Source organism: Brienomyrus brachyistius, chromosome 4 (genome assembly GCF_023856365.1).
Source record: "Brienomyrus brachyistius isolate T26 chromosome 4, BBRACH_0.4, whole genome shotgun sequence".
NCBI classification, from domain to species: Eukaryota; Metazoa; Chordata; class Actinopteri; order Osteoglossiformes; family Mormyridae; genus Brienomyrus; species Brienomyrus brachyistius.
In genome coordinates, this window is record NC_064536.1 from 15,286,027 (window position 1) to 15,303,752 (window position 17,726).

Genomic DNA, 17,726 nt, shown 5'->3' on the forward strand with positions numbered 1-17,726 from the left:
ACCTCTATTTAAACAAAATAAATGTAAACATTTTTTTTCACTAAGCAAGGCATGCCGATACATGTAAGGCAAGATAAGACTAATTCAGTTTATTTATATAATTCTCATGAGGTTTATTTTACAATTATTTTTTTTTATTGAAAACGATAGGTATGCTGTCAAAAGAAGGCTCCAGAAAGCCACACAAAAAATATTAAAACCAATCTTTTCATATATAAGGAAGCTAAACAAGGTAACCAAGAGGTAAGAAACAAATTGTATGATAAATTATTGGTCTGAGGGTATTTTATGGCTGATTTAAGACACGGTCGGCACCAATCTGTCTAACATAAGAGAAAGACATATGACAAAGGTTAAACATCTGACATGCACAAACGTAAGATACACAAAATGACAGGAATTATATATATATATATATATATATATATATACACACACACACCAAGACACTCACTTATCCACATAGCAAAGAGAAGAGATCGGATCCATATAAGGACTTACCAGCAGAGGGCAGTGTGACTAAACACTGGACTACGTGTGATTCAGAAGGGCTAAAATGTGAGTCAATGAAGGTTTTAAAGCCAAACAAAAGCTTTTATTGACCAAACAGAAATATCTGCAAATTTATTCATGCAAAAAAAAAATGAAACAATGGTTACCAACAATTCTAGTTGGAACTGGAGTGCTGAAATTGTCCTCCTTCCTAATTCTCACTGTCCGGAAGAGTTTCTGTCAGAAGCTATCAAATCCTAGGAGCAACGTCCATATTCTTCTGTATAATAGGCAGCAATTCATGAAACAACAGACTGGTACTTGGTTGAATTTTGAGTAACGTGTCGCACATCCCAGATGTAGATATTCATCCTTAGAAATAATGTAAGCACAGCTCTTTTTTTTACCTTAACATCACACAGGAGATCCTGCGATCCTGGTGAAACATCGAAGACACATTACGTTTATGAAGTAATAATAATTATTATTACTCCCCTATGGGGAAATTGTCTTTTTTATGCCTCCCACAACTTGCTCTTTGTGGAGTAAGCTGTCTGCGAAGGGCAGCCACTCATAGTGGCACCCAGGTGGGTTGAGGGCCTTGCTGAAGGATCACAGACACACAGGTTTAGCACACTGCACCACATGCTGCCCCCAAATTTATTTATTGTGGAGCAGACGTTATGTTAAATATAATATATTGTACTAAAACTAACCCTGCATTATGTACTTACAGTAAGGAGATACACAGGTAAACGGCATAACAGTCACAAACATGTATTTTATTTTAGTTTCTGGAAGTCTTCACAATACTGCAGCAAGGAATCGCATAAATGCCGATACTTCTGCACCTCCGCAGTTAGCTGTCCTTCAAATCCATGAGCCATGTTTTTCAACATGAGAGAACACAAGTGAGGTCAAGTACGCATATTGATAAACATCTGAGGTCTCCGTGCCTGACCTGAGTGACGAGAATTACATCACAGCAGCACACACTGCGTCCATGTCTGCAGTAAGTACAGTATGAATCACCTTTAACAAATAAATATGCGTTGTTTGCTTTAAATGTTAGCTAACTTACCAATAGATCCTAACAATACAGAAATGCTAAACGCAACCTTGATAAAATGAAGCATCAACAGTTCACATCAAGAAAACCGCAACTCATCTGTGGTGCGGAGTCATCGCAGGACAAACAGTGCTGTGTGGATCAACCAGAGACAAAACAAAAATGAACACGATGGACTAATACAATACGACCGGATCCTCAAACAAGTCTACTGACAAATCAGAGGCAATGCAAAGTCTGGACTGAAAAACAAATTGTCTGGGAAGAAGCAAAACAAACTACAAACAAACAGAAAATCCGTCTCTCTGAGGCAGGCGAATCAACAACTACTCCTCTGTATTGCCATCTGTCTGTACACATGTAGTCTTACAGCACATACAGCTGTGGAACAAATTAAGTGACCACTCTATATTTAAAAAAAAATCCAGGTTCAATACTGTTTCTGCTGGCAGAAGGCTACGCTGCGAGGCAGGCTGCTTCCAGGCTAAACATTTCAAAGACAGCAGTACAAAATAACAAGGTGAAGCAGGAGACACTGGGAATGTTAGCGAATTGATAGGGCAGTTCGTATCAGGCTCCAAGAAGCAGGAGTGAAGACCCATGTAGCAAGGAAGAAGCCCAAAATTGATGAGAGAGAAGAACCAGGTAGCTGTTCACAAGATAAACATATATACAGTATATATTCAGAGACGCAGACACATAAACGGAGAAATGAGTGAAACAAAAAATTGTGCTGTGGTCTCTTAATTTTTTTCCAGAGCGGTATATTCTGATAAGCTAAAACATCATGACCACCCCCACATGACGTGAATGAATCTTGTTAGAAACAGTGCATGTCAAAGTCTGGAATATATTAGATGTTAAGCCAAAATTTGACGTAGATGTGATGGACACAGAAGAAATGAGGAGGTGTAAAGACCAGACTGACATTGGTAAGAGCCAATTGCCATTGTTATGAGCCAATGGCCATTGTTATGGCCAGACGAGTGGATCAGTGCATCTCTGGAACGGATCAGAACAGCTCCTGGCCAGCTGTGGTGAGTACAGTGCCTACCAAGAGGGGGCTGAGGAGGAGAGAGTATGATCCGCCCACAGGGTGTAGGGCTGCCGAGACTCGTCAAGGCCGGGCGGTGAATGAAGACTGTCCCATCTCTGGTACAGATGGTAGCTTATATACCCCAGACCATCACACACACTGTTTTACAAGATACTCAACGTTATTCACTTCACATGGAGTGTGATCATAATCTTCAGCGTAGGTTTCGGTGCACATGTTGATTTCCGAGGAAACAATGAGTTTATATAGCAAACAGCATGTTACAACAGAGCAAGAAGGGCCACTGACCGGAGCGATACCACACAAAGTATTATTTCCAGCAAAATTCAGAAACTTCACACGCGACCACTAGTTGCTTGGGTGACAGGGTCACCAGTGATTGCGTGTTGCCATGGTCACCAGTGATGGTTAACGATGGATGTAAGTGTTCCTTCTCCATCCCCCCGTATCGCCATGTTGTCCGTCCCCCGTGCTCTCGTCCCCGTCACGGTGAGGGATCCACTGAGACCGGGGAAAGCGGCGTGAGTGGTGACCGTGTGGGGGCGTGTCCTGGCTGTGATCCATCTTCTGAGATGTGGCTCTGGGGGCCCCGTGCGGCTCGTCGCCGCGGTGACGGGAGTGATGGTGGTGATGGCTGCGCCCCCAGTGTAACGGTGTACCATGATGCAGCTGGCTCTCCTCTTCCTCTTCCCCTTCCTCCCCCCGTTGCTGGTTTTCCTGGTGGGGGGGCTCCCTGCCTTCATTCCCATCCGGGGGATTCTGCTTCTTGCTGAGCAGGATGTGGTGTCTGGGGTGTTCTGGTTGTGTGTGTGCGGGGCGGCATTGGGTACGTTCAGTCCTCCTGACCTCGGGCCGGAGCAGGCGCTTCTCCTCCTCCTCCTGTTCCTCCCCCAGGTCCTCCCCTTCCTCTCCATCATCCTCCTGTTCCTCCTGGGCTTTTTGGTGGTGGGACACTGTAGTTTTCTCATACTTCTGGTCATTCACACACAAAATACAGAAGGTTAGCTGGCTGTACACACACAGCGCTAACTAGCTAATTAGCAATGGGGATGTAACGATCCATTCACTACGATGGTGTATCTACTGGAATCTCTGAGATACAATTATGCAAAAAATTGCATAATTTGACTTATAATTCAAAACATGATGAAAATATACACTAAAATGTTATACCATCTACCATAGTTTAAAATCCATATAGTTGCAATAATTAAGTTTACTTATAGGGGTTATCATTATTCTGACTGTGGCCTCTTTTGCAGGTTCTATTCTGTATATGGAATGTTTATGTGAAAAGTCTCTAGTTTTTTCAGGAAAGAATACTCACATGTAATTGCCTGTAAAAGGACACCAAATGTGTTATCTGTCTATTCTTTTGTGTTCTGTTAAAACACATGCACACACACACACACACGCACATACACACACACTACTCCACACATAAATCCGTGCCAGTCCAATTTCTAGATGCTGCAGTACCAATAATAACCACCGGAGGCAGTATTTTGGTATCTATGAATGGGAGAATGGGATGAATGATTGGTCTTGCACTCACCAGCGGCATCGCTATCAACCAATGGCATTTCTCTTCTTGTTACTACTCCTGATGGATGGAGGGAAGGATGAAGGGAGGGAGGAGTAAAAATGTCACAAGGCACAAAATGAGCAGATGAGAGATGACAGAAGCCAGCCAGCAGCCTAGACAACACCTTCCGGTTCCACTGGCATATGGATTGGACTCGGGGATCTGTGGCGTGTGGATCATGAAGCATCTGGGTTTCGCGTCCGACAGGAATGTCATCCTCAGATTTCTTTGATGTTTGAATGTTTTTAATAGAGTTTAAAATATTTTAAGATATTCAGAAGACATGGATACAGGGAGAAATGTTCAGTAATATATTTCAGTCTTTTCTGAATGTAGACGTCATAAAATAAAAAATAGTGACTTATTACAGATTGATGGCACTAATTTAGCAGTTAAAGAACATTTTCATGCAAAAAAAAAATTTAAAATTAAACTTCAAAACGGTGTTGAAGTTACATTTTAGGCCATAAAAGAATCTTTTGCGCAAAAGTTCTGAGGTAAGCGAAATGACAAGTGCTCCTTCCTAATTCTCGCTCTCCTGTAAGGGGTTTCGGTGAAAAGTTACCAAATCTTAGGAGTCACTTCTGCATTCTTCAGTATTAAAGGCAGCCAATCACAAAAAGACAGGCTGGAACTTCCTTGATTTTTTTGAGCAGTGACTAGACAGGAATTCACATTTGGCTTCTAAAGCAACCATCACATAATCAAGTGCGAAGCTAAATCGCAGGCAAAACACTGGTCACATGGTCATATGGTCACATGGTAATGCTAAAGACGGCAATGCACTGTCCTTTAACTCAGTTATGTTGTGCTTATACTGGAAACCTTGTGACCATGGAATTGGATAGATAAGTATGTGGTGTCTGTTGTCATCCATCTGTATATTACAATGGATTTTTTTTAAATAATGTCCGAAAACGATTTTCATTATTTTAAATGTTGCAAATGGGCAAAAACGCTATAAGGTGAATACGATCCAAATGAAAGATCTCGGCAAAATGCAATGAAGTCGCCACATCCTTCACCAACATCTTGTCGCCTCTCTCCACACAAGCCCATCCAAGCCTTTAACTAGCTGGGTACCTGCAACTCCAAAGAGGCCCCGGCCATGGGGATGGTCGGCAGGGTCGCTGCGGCCAGCCGTGCCAGAAGGTTGTTGGATTCCTGCTCATAAGGTGGGTGCGTGGCCTTCCAGTAGTCCTCCAAGTACTCTGCTATGTGATCACACGCCTCATCCAACTGGTTCTCATCCAGGATGACGTCAAACATTTCCTGGCGACCGGACAATGACACTCCAGTGCTTTAAATTTCAAAAAGGGATCGCTGACACCCTTCTAAGAAATATTTCGAAGGGTGGCACCATTATCCACAGCAGTTATTTTAAGAAACACACATTGTACTTGCAGTACTCGACAGCACTCACCGGGGGGCACTGCAATAGCTTATCAGTAGCCACCATCTGCATATTCATGTGCTTCGCCTCTACCTTCCCTCTGGACTTGATGAGTTTATGTAAGACCTTCAGATGTAGAGGAAGAGTCAAGAGTCAGGAGGAAATGCTATCGCTGCTAATACTGATTTAATACTGAAATGCTAATACTGATTTCATTAGGTTTGGCAATATTCTCCGTTCTGCTTAATGTCCATTGAATTGTCACGACAGCAGCTATAACCCTACATCTGTAGTCCGTTCCAGCATGTTATTGCGCTATGGAATTTTCATAATTCACGACGATCCTGGGAATTTTCACCTTGGGAGACTGGACCTTGATGTAGACCAGAATGGGGGCTAGGGAGCTCCTCGCTAACTGGTGTGGGTGATTGATAGTGTCAGCATCCAGAATGACCAGTTGTAGGCACCGGGCCAGCTCAAATATCCGCTCGATCTCACTCTGGACCTCGGCTATGCAGAGAGAGAACATTACAAAATGATAACACAACATAACAATGCTTGAAGCTAAGAAAAATGTGCATAGTTAAACTATAACAGCACATTGCAAGGCTGACAACACACTGTAACCTGCTCCCTCGCCAATAAACTTGTTTGTTAATCTAAATAGTGATAAAATGTACGAGGGTGGTCTTTCTGCCCTGTCCTGTCCTCTCCCACTTGTGAGGACCCTTCCTGGTAGGATGCCTATAAGTACCCAAGACCCTCACCCAAGTTGGATCGCTCGACCATTCCCTGTTTGCTGGTGCTGTTTAGAATGGACGGCTTTGCCAGGGAGATGTCTGCTGTGACCCTGGTGATGGAGATCCTGAAAAAAACAGAGGACCAGACGGAGAGGGACATGGCTGATACAGGGGAGCCGGGAAGGTTCGGGATGCATGTTGGCTACGCCAAACTACCGCATGTACCGACCACCAATAATGAAGCCAATTCCACCGACAATTACTGTAGATATCTAACAATACTGGCTCCAAATACATACAGTTTGTATTGTTCTATATCGCCCCCTGTGGAGCTTTCTGAAAATGCAGGTGAGCAAAGTGCATCTCTGAGCATTGATGCTCCCAACATCTACCTTCTTTGACCACAATTTCACGATTTTCAAGCTACAACTTGCCAAGTGAGACTCACTTTCCCTCAAACCTTTGCTTTAGGAAGTCAAACAGGGCTTTCTGCATCATGTCTGTGACCTGAAATAAAAAAGACGTATGAAGCAGTGCAGGGAAAGGAAAACAGAGTCAGCCGGACTGTTGCGGTGTCCTGTTTGTGTCAGCAGGGGGCGATGGCTCGTACCTCGTAGCCTTTCAGAGACGGGCCCACCAGCACCAGGGGTCGCATCGAGGGCACCACGTCGTAAGTTGCCATATTCTCATTCTGTAAGGGGGAGGGCAGAGGTAAACACATTAAGACCATGTCCATCCATCCATCCATCCAACCATTTTTTGAAACTGCTTATCCTATTCAGGGTCGGGGGAAGACCAAATCTTCAAAGCAAAAAAAAAAAAGTAGTGCTAGACCAAATCGGCCATTAATGGAGCTTACTAAGGTTTTCCAGGAGCCATGGAGACCAATGGAGATCTCCCATGATGCACCAAAGCAGTCATTTAGGCCAACCAATAGCCAATCGCCATTTATAAATATCCACACCAATCAAAAATTGCCTTATCAGACTGCTGCCCGCGCCACCCAACCCCGGATAAGGGGTGGATGATGGATCGAGGGATGGACACCAATCAAAAATCCATTAGTTATAAAAACAGATTTCCCACATCTTTCGGTTGTTTGGTGTGTAATAACACGATATGTATCTAAAATGCATATAAAATAAGCATAATTCCCGTCCACCCCACTGGAATTTTATATTTATTTAGGGTCTCGTAGGTAAGCTGGCCTCAAAAAGACCTTTTCGGTTGTGAAAACAAAAAAGAAGCAGTTGACCAGAATAAATCCAGATTCCATAACTGTTATGAGTACAAGTGCAAACAAGCATCCAGACAAAACCAGACAAAACCTGACAAAACCAGACAAAACCAGACAAAACCTGACAAAACCAGACAAAACCTGCTCCTAGTGATGAAAACAAAACAATTGCATAACACACATTTACTTCTAAACTTATAATAATAGCAACATAAAACAAAGGACAGGGGAATACAAGTGCACATAAAATCACCCCCTGATTCGAGGGCCGCTTTGGCTTACCTTCTTGTGTTTCGCCGCTTTTGGGGATTGGGGTGGGAAGGGGGGGGTTGAACAAAAAGAGAGCGGGGCATTGATTAGAGGGGAGCATGTAAACACTGACTGGGCACAATGGGAACTGGCCATTTCCAGGATCTGAAGGACAGCCGGCACCAATGTCCAGCTTCAAGCTGCATTCAGACAGGCACAGGTCTCCACTAGGGGGCAGCAGCAACAACGGTGCAGGGTTACAGGTCTGGGGGGAGCTCAGTGTGTGTGTATGTGTGTATTATGTTTATATTGCATTGTGGGGACCAAATGGCCTCCACAACGTGATAAAAACATGTTATTTTGATGATGTTGGGACCATTTTTCAGGTCCCCACAAAGATCTGAGAATGCAATCAAAAAAGTAAAAATTCAAAAAGTCTCGTATTTGGTTTGGTTACTTATGGTTACGGTTAGGGCTGGGTAGGGGTTAGGGTGTCATGTTGGGATTAGAGTTTTCCGTATAGAAATGAACAGAGACTCTCCACAAAGATATAATTACAATTATAATTGTGTGTGTGTGTGTGTGTGTGTGTGTGTGTGTGTGTGTGTAAGGAGACTTAAGCTGCAGAGAGCAGAGCACCAGGAGTCAGACAGAGGACCTGTGTTGCTGCGGTGAGACAAATATGGTGTGAAAGTGATCACTTGACCAAAAAATACACTGAATAATTCATTTCATATGAGACGCAGAAAAAATCACCAATTGTGTTACGTAACGTAAATTAGCAAAAACAATCTTTAATACATATTCTTATTACAAATAACACAAATATATTATGAAAGTACTTAATGATATTCCAGAAATTCGCATTGTGCTAAAGTCAGTAATATATGAAGGAGAGAATTATAGCAGATTAATGAATATAAATGAAGAGAGCAGAAGAAACCTCACCAGCATCAAGCACAGGTGATTTGTCACCGAGGTTCCTGGTGGCAAACATTCATGAATTTACCAGAATGATATTCGATGGGAATGGTAGGATTCTGACACTGCAACTATGAAAAATATCTCTTAAAGTGAAAAGAAATAGGGACAGAGTGTAACCTGACACCAGGCTTAATTGGGCCAGTGGATGCAGTGGGTGCAGTGGCTGAAGGATTATCGTGATACAATCATATCCAGCAGCCTCATGAACTCTGCTAGCATATGTTGCTATACACTTAAGACTATGCGTGATATTGTGGTGGTATATGTGGCATTTCGGCAAAAGGATAAGTTGTGAAACAGGTACCAGCCGGGCAGCTGGAACACTATATGTGGGATGAGGGGGTCGAAAAAAGATGAGGGCAGTGGAAAAAATGAAACTATTGCTCACGAACTTGGGCTGGGTAGCCGAATAATTGCGAGAGGCAGCGAGATGATTTTCTGAATATGCTAAAAAAGCTTGCAGCGTTTTACCATTGACACTGTATTCTTTTCGCTGGCTGTCCTGTAGCATTCGCCTTTCACTGCCTCTCACTGCGTGAGACTTCACCGCCTTTCACTGCGGACTGCCTCTCCAGAAAATCTTATTACGTTGAACGGGGTCGTGAGACTTGACCGATACTCTCTGGAGAGTCTCCAGACGAAAAGTTTGCGGAACACTGGAGCTGATGATCTGAGGGCCGCTAGAAGCAGTGAGACAGAGGCCGTCTAGACGTACCTGCGGCGGCGCGAGCGGCATTTGCCAGGGGGTTGGTTCCTCCCGATTTGCTGGGAAAGACAGAGAGCAGACTCATCGTTTTATTATACCTCTCCACACCTGCCAGAGTCCAGCAGCACAGCAGCTTAAACATACACATGAATTAGCTAATAACCTTCCCATACATCAGCTCCAACACCTCCTTATGATCCCATCTGAAGAAAGCTCCCAGAACAGCCCCATGTTTCACTTCAGGTACAGATACTCTCCAAAACCACCATACTAACACCTATATACTAAGAATCACTAAGAAGGAATATTTGACGATTAGGAAACGTTTAGCTAAATGGAGCCATACACCCATATGTTCATTTCACCTGTGTGTCCATCCACTCACAGGAAACTGCGAGTCATGTGACTGGTCATGTGGGGGCTGCTGGCCCATACCTGGCCTGCAGCTTGGCTTTCCTAGCTGCCAGTCCGTGCTTCATCTGTAGGATGTCCAGGTTGGTGGGGCTGGGGATGAAGCCCACCTCGGCATCCACCTTAACGTGACGCCCGATCCACCAGTCGTTGTTATACTTCTGTAGGATCAGCGAGGTCCACATGCTCAGAAAAGGCATTAAATCCCTTCTACTCATCATCTTCCTCATTCTCAAAAAATTCATGTAAATTCACCATAAACTTGATGTACCTCCTACTGACTGTCAGTACGAAAAGCATGGATCTCTTGCGCATATCTCTAGTGTCTCTTGCATGCTCTAGTCTCTGACCTCTTTGATATGGAGGAAGTCTTTGGCCTCAAAGGAGATCGCCTTTCCGGGTACCGGAACGCCATCTTCATCGGCAGCCACGTAGGTGACATTGGTGCGGATGGCGAATGTCACGGGCTTGCGCTGACCAGGGAAGGGAAAGGAGGGGAAGTGACATGGATGCTTCTTCTCTGAATATAAATATTAACGCCCCCCCCCCCCCAACACTCCTACTTCTGATCCTTTGAGATTCGTTCCAACATATAAGTTCAATATTAGCGCCCTCAACCCACGAAAAGCCCAGACTAGCTGTGAGCTGGGACAAAACCAAGTGAAGATGAGATGAGTTTCATGGGCGTCTTTTATCAGCCTTCAACATCAAAGACTTGGCAGAAACACCTGCATGATAAGAGGCCTGCTTAGTGTTGACACACAGTAGCCTAAAACCTGTCAACAAAGAAGGTCATGTCACGTTTCGTACATGTTAATACACCATTGACAGTGTTGGGTATTTTTGGTCCAGAAGTTACAAATCTAGACCAAGATTTAGTTTTTACCAACCAGGTGAGTCCTTGGTCTCTCTTGTAGCTTCTGGGCCTAAAATGCCCAACACTGACTATTAATGTCATCTGGTGGCTAGAGGAGACGAAATGAATGGATTATATATCCTGTGCATAGATATAGAACCACCACAGAGGCTATGAGAGGAAATGCAGGGTGGGAGTGGGGGAGCGGTGGCAGCAGGCCGGGCAGGTGGGGGGGTTACCCTGGCTTTCTCCAGCTGCACCACCGCCTGCTTCTGTGCAGCTTCCTTCTCTGCTTCCTGCAGAGCTTTCTTGTTGGACTCCTCCGAACCCTGCGTAGAAGACCGAAGGCGTGAGAAGGTGAGTCTGGGGCTGATCCCACTCCTTGTCCTTTTCTTAGCCAGCCAGCGTTTCCATCTCCGCTGATAAAGGATGCTGGTCTCCTAACTCATCCATTCACAAAGGTATATAATTTAGGATGAAAGAGCCTTTTTATGTGAGCTCCTTCTGGATTAGCCTACTGGATTAGAGGAGAACATAGATTGCAGAGTTTTCCATTTCTGCTGCCTTCTGGTCACTATGACAAAGCCAAATCCTTTCCTAAAAGTACTTCCATCCATCCATCCATCCATCCATCCATCGATGTGTTTATCTTTCTTTTTTCTAGCATCTGGTTAGTAAGCTTTGAATATTCATCCATCCATCCATTCATCTTCTGTAACCACTTGTCCTGTTCAGGGTCATGGGGGGTCTGGAGCTTATCCCAGAGGCTACAGATGCAAGGCAGGGAACAACCCAGAACGGGGCGCCAATTGCAGGGCACACTCACACACCATTCACTCTCACATGCACACCTACGGGCCATTTAGCAACTCCAATCAGCCTCAGGGTGTTTTTAGACTGTGGGGGGAAACCAGAGTACCCGGAGGAAACCCTACGACGACATGGAGAGAACATGCAAACTCCACACACATGGAACCCATGCGGAGACTCGAACCCAGATGTGTGAGGCCACAGTGCTAACCACAGCACCACCATTCCACCCCCCCAGCCAATCCAAACTATTTTTTATTATTGTTTTCAAGCCAAATATATGAAAAATATGTCTTCATGTGATACAGAAAGCTTGTCATTGTAACACCTGAGCTATCAGTGCTCCTTAGGTTCTGTTTAGCTGGCTTCTGTACTGACATGGTATTTGAACTTCCCCAGCAGTTTTGTAATGACAATTATGTAATAATATTCAGTAGGATGAGTCTGTTACTGCCTGGGATCGATGTAGGTAATTGGCCTACATTTAACATTTGTATGAAATGATCAAGTGTAGAACCAGGAACTGACATAACTAGTGTGCAAGTATTTATTTGTAGTATAAAAGTTAAAATGCACAGTAATTTCTAACCACAAATGTGCATAAAATAAGTTTTTTTTAACAATAAAAAGATCTGTGGAATAAGAATGCATCTGCTCTGAAGAAAATGTAAAATATGACCATGATTTTTCACCTTCATACCACAAATTCATACTTGCATACCAGTTACGTCAAACCCTGTTTATTACCGTCAGTATTAGTCCAAGCTCTCTTATTTCAGCCCAACACAATGACGTCCTTGCAGAAGCCAGTCCCTTTGTCAGTCATTCAGCTGCAGCCTCCTCCCACCCTGAGCTATTGACTCTGGTCACTTAGTATTTTCTATGCTTTTCCATAATTCCTCCACCAAGGGCTGCAGACTCAAATCAAAGACGCCATCAACGGTTTTTATGTAGGTTCTAATCCCAGAACGGCCACCTAATGATACTAGATTCTGTCCACCTGCTTGGAATGATAAGCACAGTGTGCTAAACGTGTTCCCCTTAACCTCCGAACAAACACCAGCTCTTCCTGCCAGCAGACAGACAAAGACGGGTTTCGAGCTCACTGCACACTCAGTGGGATCCAAGTGGCCCGGTACCTGGCATATTCAGTCACACCTGACCGGAACCAGGGTGCAGGCGGAGCTCTCTGGTCCATTGTGTGATCATAGCAAACAGCACCTGATCGTTACCTGTGGTGAGGCAGCAGGTTCAGAAACCCTCACAGACCCTGATAGTCCCTGTGAGGACAAACTACTTAAGAGTGTTGGCATGCAATTCAAATCAAAACTACATATGCACCTCCATCCATCCATCCATCCATCCATCCACTTGACCTATCCAGAGTTGCAAGGGGGTCCAGATCCCATGGGCATACCCACACACCATTCACTCACACATATGGGCAGTTTGGCAACTGTGATGAACCTCAGCATGTTTTTGGATTGTGGGGGAAAACAAAATTGGGATAAAACCCCATGATGACATTGGGGAGAACATGCAAACTCCACATGCATGGAGTCATATCAGAGGCTCGAACCCTGGCCTCAGGGGTTTGAGGCAAATCTGCTGAACAAATCTGCCACTCATAGGGAAGGAGTCCATTCTTTTGTGATTGTAGGCTTCACATACTGTTGTTGGCATTTGCTTTCAAAGCCGGCGTTTCACCATGTGAATGCCATTGTTTAACCTCGTTCCCTATTGGTTGCAAGAAAGCACATGGTCAGTCACATGCTCATGCTTAGCAGCAACTCATCACATTGCTGTAGGATTACTGGAAATCCCTATCTCATCCCAGTCATTTCCAGGGAATCCAGGGAATCCAATTATGTAAACAAAAATCCTGTAGGATTATGAAAAACAGAATGCAAAGTTTGTCAGGAGAAATTCATTATATGCTGAAATCTCAGTCTTCTATACTTGTTAACCCCTAAATCAGTAACTATCTATTTAAAGACCCCATATAATTTACTAAATAAAAAATAAATATGCTACTTCAGAAACCTGGCGCTCCAACTTATTTCTCGCGATTCATGAAGCATTTGATATTTGAACTCCAGTGAGATTATGAACGTTTTATACATTACATTTTAACAGCCTTGCTGAAAAGCTAAATCAGAGATATGAGACATTATTTTGGCACAGCGAGGGGTGGTTTTCTGCTCTAATGCTAAACCATGCGGCAAACGCAAGGCACGTGAGGCAAAGTGGGATGATGATGGTAAGCAGGGTTCTGCCAAAGTCCCTTACTTCCGTGAAATGGTGAGGTTCACTGGCGGATTTAGGTATAGGTCACATGGGCAGCCACCCGGGGTGTGATCTTGCCCAGACAAAAAAAAGATTTGGTTGCGAGATCGGTTTTGTATTCCTCATTTGCGCGTCATTTGCACGTCATGTCAATAATATCATGTCACGTGTGCGTCATTTAACCTTTTCAGAGAGGGCGCCCTCATTCCAGTTTGTGAGCTAGGCAGGCTGGCGCTCAGAAGTACGAGATGGGGAGGGGGGGCGGGACTGCGCTGACCCCAGGTCGCCCCACTGGAAGCCAGAGGAAGGGGGAGCGGGTGTCATGACCTGCTTGTACGATCCTCATGTGTGCCACGCCCCCTTATTAATAGCGCGTGCTACCCCGATTGTGATCAGCTGTTTTCTGTCCGTTTGAATAGTTCTGTGTATTTAGTCCGCGTTCAAATCTGTTTCCTCAGTCCGGTCATTGACGTTGTTTTATCGTGTTGTGCTCTGCCCATAATAAAACCCCGTTTTCTGGACTTCCGTGTGCCCGATCGTGATTCCCCACTTCACTGCTCGCTAGTCCCTGCGCACGATCGCATCTGCGGGGGAATCTATCGCACACCTTTAACTAATGGTTTACATGGAAGCCAGTAAATCTATTCTAGTAGACCCCAAATATAAAATTATCAACAGTGAAAATGAGTGTAATAGGCCCCCTTTAAAAGAATATGCATTTAACACTCGTTAAAGGGATGTACAGCATCCACCCGGTAAAGGCAAAAGCAAAGGCATGTGCAGTTAGCACTCGTTAAAGGGATGTGCAGCATGCACCCAGTAAAGGCATAAGCCAAGGCATGTGCAGTTAGCACTCGTTAAAGGGATGTGCAGCATTCACCCAGTAAAGACATAAGCAAAGGCATGTGCAGTTAGCACTCGTTAAAGGGATATGCATTAACGTACAGCATGGTAAACTCAGGTATATATCTAATAAAGGTTTTTGTATGTGTTACTGTAAGTGACTAACCAGGATGTGTGTGTGTGTGTGTGTGTGTGTGTGTGTGTTTGCGTGTGTTTGTGTGTGTGTGTGTGCGTGTGTGTGGGTTCTACTACATTGTGGGGACCAATCCTGATAAACTCCTGTTATTTTGACATTGTGGGGACAATTTTTTTCAGTCCCCACAAGGGGAAACAATTTTATAAAAGTCTGTGACTGCAATCAAAAAACAAAAATCAAAGCCTTGTATTTTGTTTGGTCACTTATGGTTAAGATTAAGGCTGGGTAGGGGATAAGGTCGTCATTGTTGGGATTAGGGTTTTTTCCATAGAAATGAATGGACAGTCCCCACAGTGATATGAATACCAACATGTGTGTGCGTCCGTGTGTGCGTGTGACTACATTGCTACCATCCATGCCCCACCACGAATCAGCATGAGTCAGATCAGGATTTGGGAGAAAAAAGACAAATGGCAGCTCCTCTCCGCCAGGCCACCTAGCGTGCCCATCAGTGCGTGAGAGATGCACCCAGGTCTCCATGCGGCTTCCAGGAACACATACAAATACACCGAGCACTGAGTCTTACTGCGACTGAGAGGGCTGGTCACTGTACACCTGCATTTCACAGGAAGGATGACCAGCAGTGGATGCATCCTAAAATAGTCCTGCCTAACATATACCCTAAATTTGTTCTACTTATAGCAGCCAAGAAAGAGGATATCCTGCTCTTTAAGAAGCTTTTCCGATTCTAGGTAGCATCTAGAGCACCTAATTCTGCACACTAGGGCAACTCCATTGAATGATTTCACAGAAAACATCACCAAGGAAAACAAAACTGACCGAGCACATTGACTGCCGTCACCCGTCATCCCTTTTCCAAAGAACGGTGTTTCCGTGGCACCATAGAACAATCATAATCACCTGTAAAGTTCACCTTGTTCCTGCCGTCATGTATCTAGTGATTTGATGGTGTATAGGACGTCTTTAATAACACAAAAGATGTGTAGACAGGTGTGTTGATGGCCAATCAACTCAATAGGGCGATTCATTTTCAATTATTCATCCAGAGATTAGAAGGTGCGATTACTGTACTGTAGTTCCTTTTGCATGGAACTACAAATCAATGGTTTGTACAATGGAGGTGTTCAGTCCTGTTTGAGTTCCCCTGCTATTTATTATTATTATTATTATTATTCTCCCTTTGTCCTGTCCAGCAGCTTTAGCAAGCAGAATCATGGTCTGAATGCACTGCTGTGCCAAACATGTTTGCTTTACCATGAGGGGCTCTATAAACTCTGTATAGGCCCCTCATGTTGATCGATTTATTTTAATTTTAAATTTATTTATTTATTTATTTCATTTTTAACACATGTAAAAACATTGCAGTGGGTGAGCTGGCCGTAGAGGAGGGACATATTAGGAGGGGGAAAAAAGAAGGAAAAAGAAGGAAAAGGAGAAAAAAAGACAGAAAAAAGAAAAAAAGGAGTGGATAGATTCAGAAAGGAACAAACAAAATTAAAGAGTGAAGAAAGTAACACAACTATACAAGCATATAAAATCTTAGTGTGTGCTTGGATGGATGCGTGCAAGTATACGTGCATGTGTGCTCAATTGTGTAGGCGAGATGCAGGCTAATGTGCGTGTGTTGCATATGTGTGTTTTCAACATGGAATGTACTAAATAGAAAGAGGCCGCAACCACACTCCTGCTATTTATAAAAGTAAAAAAAATCACAATAATGAGACAGAAACCCTGACCAGCTCAGCTGAGATCAAATCTCCACACACACACGAACTCAGGAACAAGTATCATGCTTAATGTAATTAATATTAAATGGTTTAATAAAACCTCATCATTCAGTCAGATACACTGGCATTGCACTGGTCTTGCAAAACTGATGCAAGTTAGCCTGTATCTGACCTAGATAAATGCCCGTACACAGTGAGTTTTTGTAATGGTGTAGGCCAAGACAGAATAACAGAACCTTTTTTGGGATTGGTGTGTGTGCCTTGTATGGTACAGCATCCCACTGGGGTCAAAAAGGCCCAGACCCGTCAAATGAGAAAAGCCCTGCAGCATGTGACATCAGACATACAAACATGGAGAATGGTAGTGAACACTGTACCTTTCCTTTCTTGGACATGATGGCTCATTGATTAGCACAGACGGTCGCAGTGAATCATGTGAATGTCTCTCTTTCTGGATGAGGTAGGACGTTGGTTTGCACCTAGACTAACACGTCCAGGCGACTGATCTCACTCCGCAGCCTGGAAAAAAACCTCCCCAACAGGGCGTCATCTTCCGAAGACTCCTGGTCCGGATGATTATCACTTCTCAGGGAGCAATAGCTAAAACCTGGAAGAATTGAAGTCTAGTTAGGATGCTCCAGACTGACGGAAGAGGAGGCTCGTGTGGGAGTCCAGAGCAGAAGCTGTCTTTCTGGAACATTCCATCCAAACAGCATCAGCATTTGGGGCTTACTGGCTGGATGGCATCTGCTGCGTCTACCCGGACTGGGATGCACCGTCGTTTCTTAAGTCCACCTGTTCACACGACTCTTAGATCTCGATCTAGGAGGAAATTCCCTAACTGGCCAGGTGCAGAAGCTTTGTTTCTACCTCACGTACATGTCTGGGATAAAACTGTCCACCGGTGACAGCATCGGGTCACATTAGCATATTTAAGCCGGCCTTTGTGGGTGGTGCCGGCGGTGGAGGGGTAGGGGGAGGGGTAATTCAGGTTAAGCACCTTGCTGACAGGTTCAGCGCTCCAGGAAGGATGACCACATGCAAGAGAACGGTGTGTTCAGGGCTTCCCATCACTAGCAAAGCAGATTGCCGGGGTTGGTTTCTCTCTCTGCTTCTCTGCTAGG

General features: G+C 44.2%; 1 protein-coding gene across 2 annotated transcripts; it reads right to left on the reverse strand.

The window, feature by feature from the left end:
* Positions 1-1,087: 1,087 nt before the first annotated feature.
* On the reverse strand, positions 1,088-17,491 carry LOC125740775 (voltage-dependent L-type calcium channel subunit beta-2-like). 2 transcript variants are annotated; one of them, XM_049012428.1, is made up of 14 exons: positions 16,980-17,491; positions 11,019-11,108; positions 10,274-10,396; positions 9,948-10,084; positions 9,522-9,571; positions 7,856-7,872; positions 6,947-7,027; positions 6,785-6,843; positions 6,364-6,461; positions 5,955-6,106; positions 5,627-5,722; positions 5,287-5,475; positions 4,174-4,221; positions 3,453-3,590 (listed from the first exon to the last, which is right to left on the reverse strand). In XM_049012428.1, exons 1-13 carry the CDS (start codon positions 16,995-16,997, stop codon positions 4,216-4,218), a joined length of 1,116 nt encoding a protein of 371 aa, XP_048868385.1. In that variant the 5' UTR covers positions 16,998-17,491; the 3' UTR covers positions 3,453-3,590; positions 4,174-4,215. The 2 variants fall into 2 exon arrangements, with proteins under 2 accessions (XP_048868384.1, XP_048868385.1); XM_049012427.1 differs by lacking the exon at positions 4,174-4,221 and having other exon boundaries at positions 1,088-3,590.
* Between the last annotated feature and the right edge of the window lie 235 nt (positions 17,492-17,726).

What these genes read in the sequence shown, in the direction of transcription:
- LOC125740775 (XM_049012427.1), bottom strand. An exon ending in AGCTATTGCAGTGCCCCCCG is followed by an intron (nt 5,476 to 5,626) that starts GTGAGTGCTGTC and finishes TCCGGTCGCCAG; the next exon opens with GAAATGTTTGACGTCATCCT. An exon ending in GGGCCTCTTTGGAGTTGCAG is followed by an intron (nt 3,591 to 5,286) that starts GTACCCAGCTAG and finishes GTGAATGACCAG; the next exon opens with AAGTATGAGAAAACTACAGT.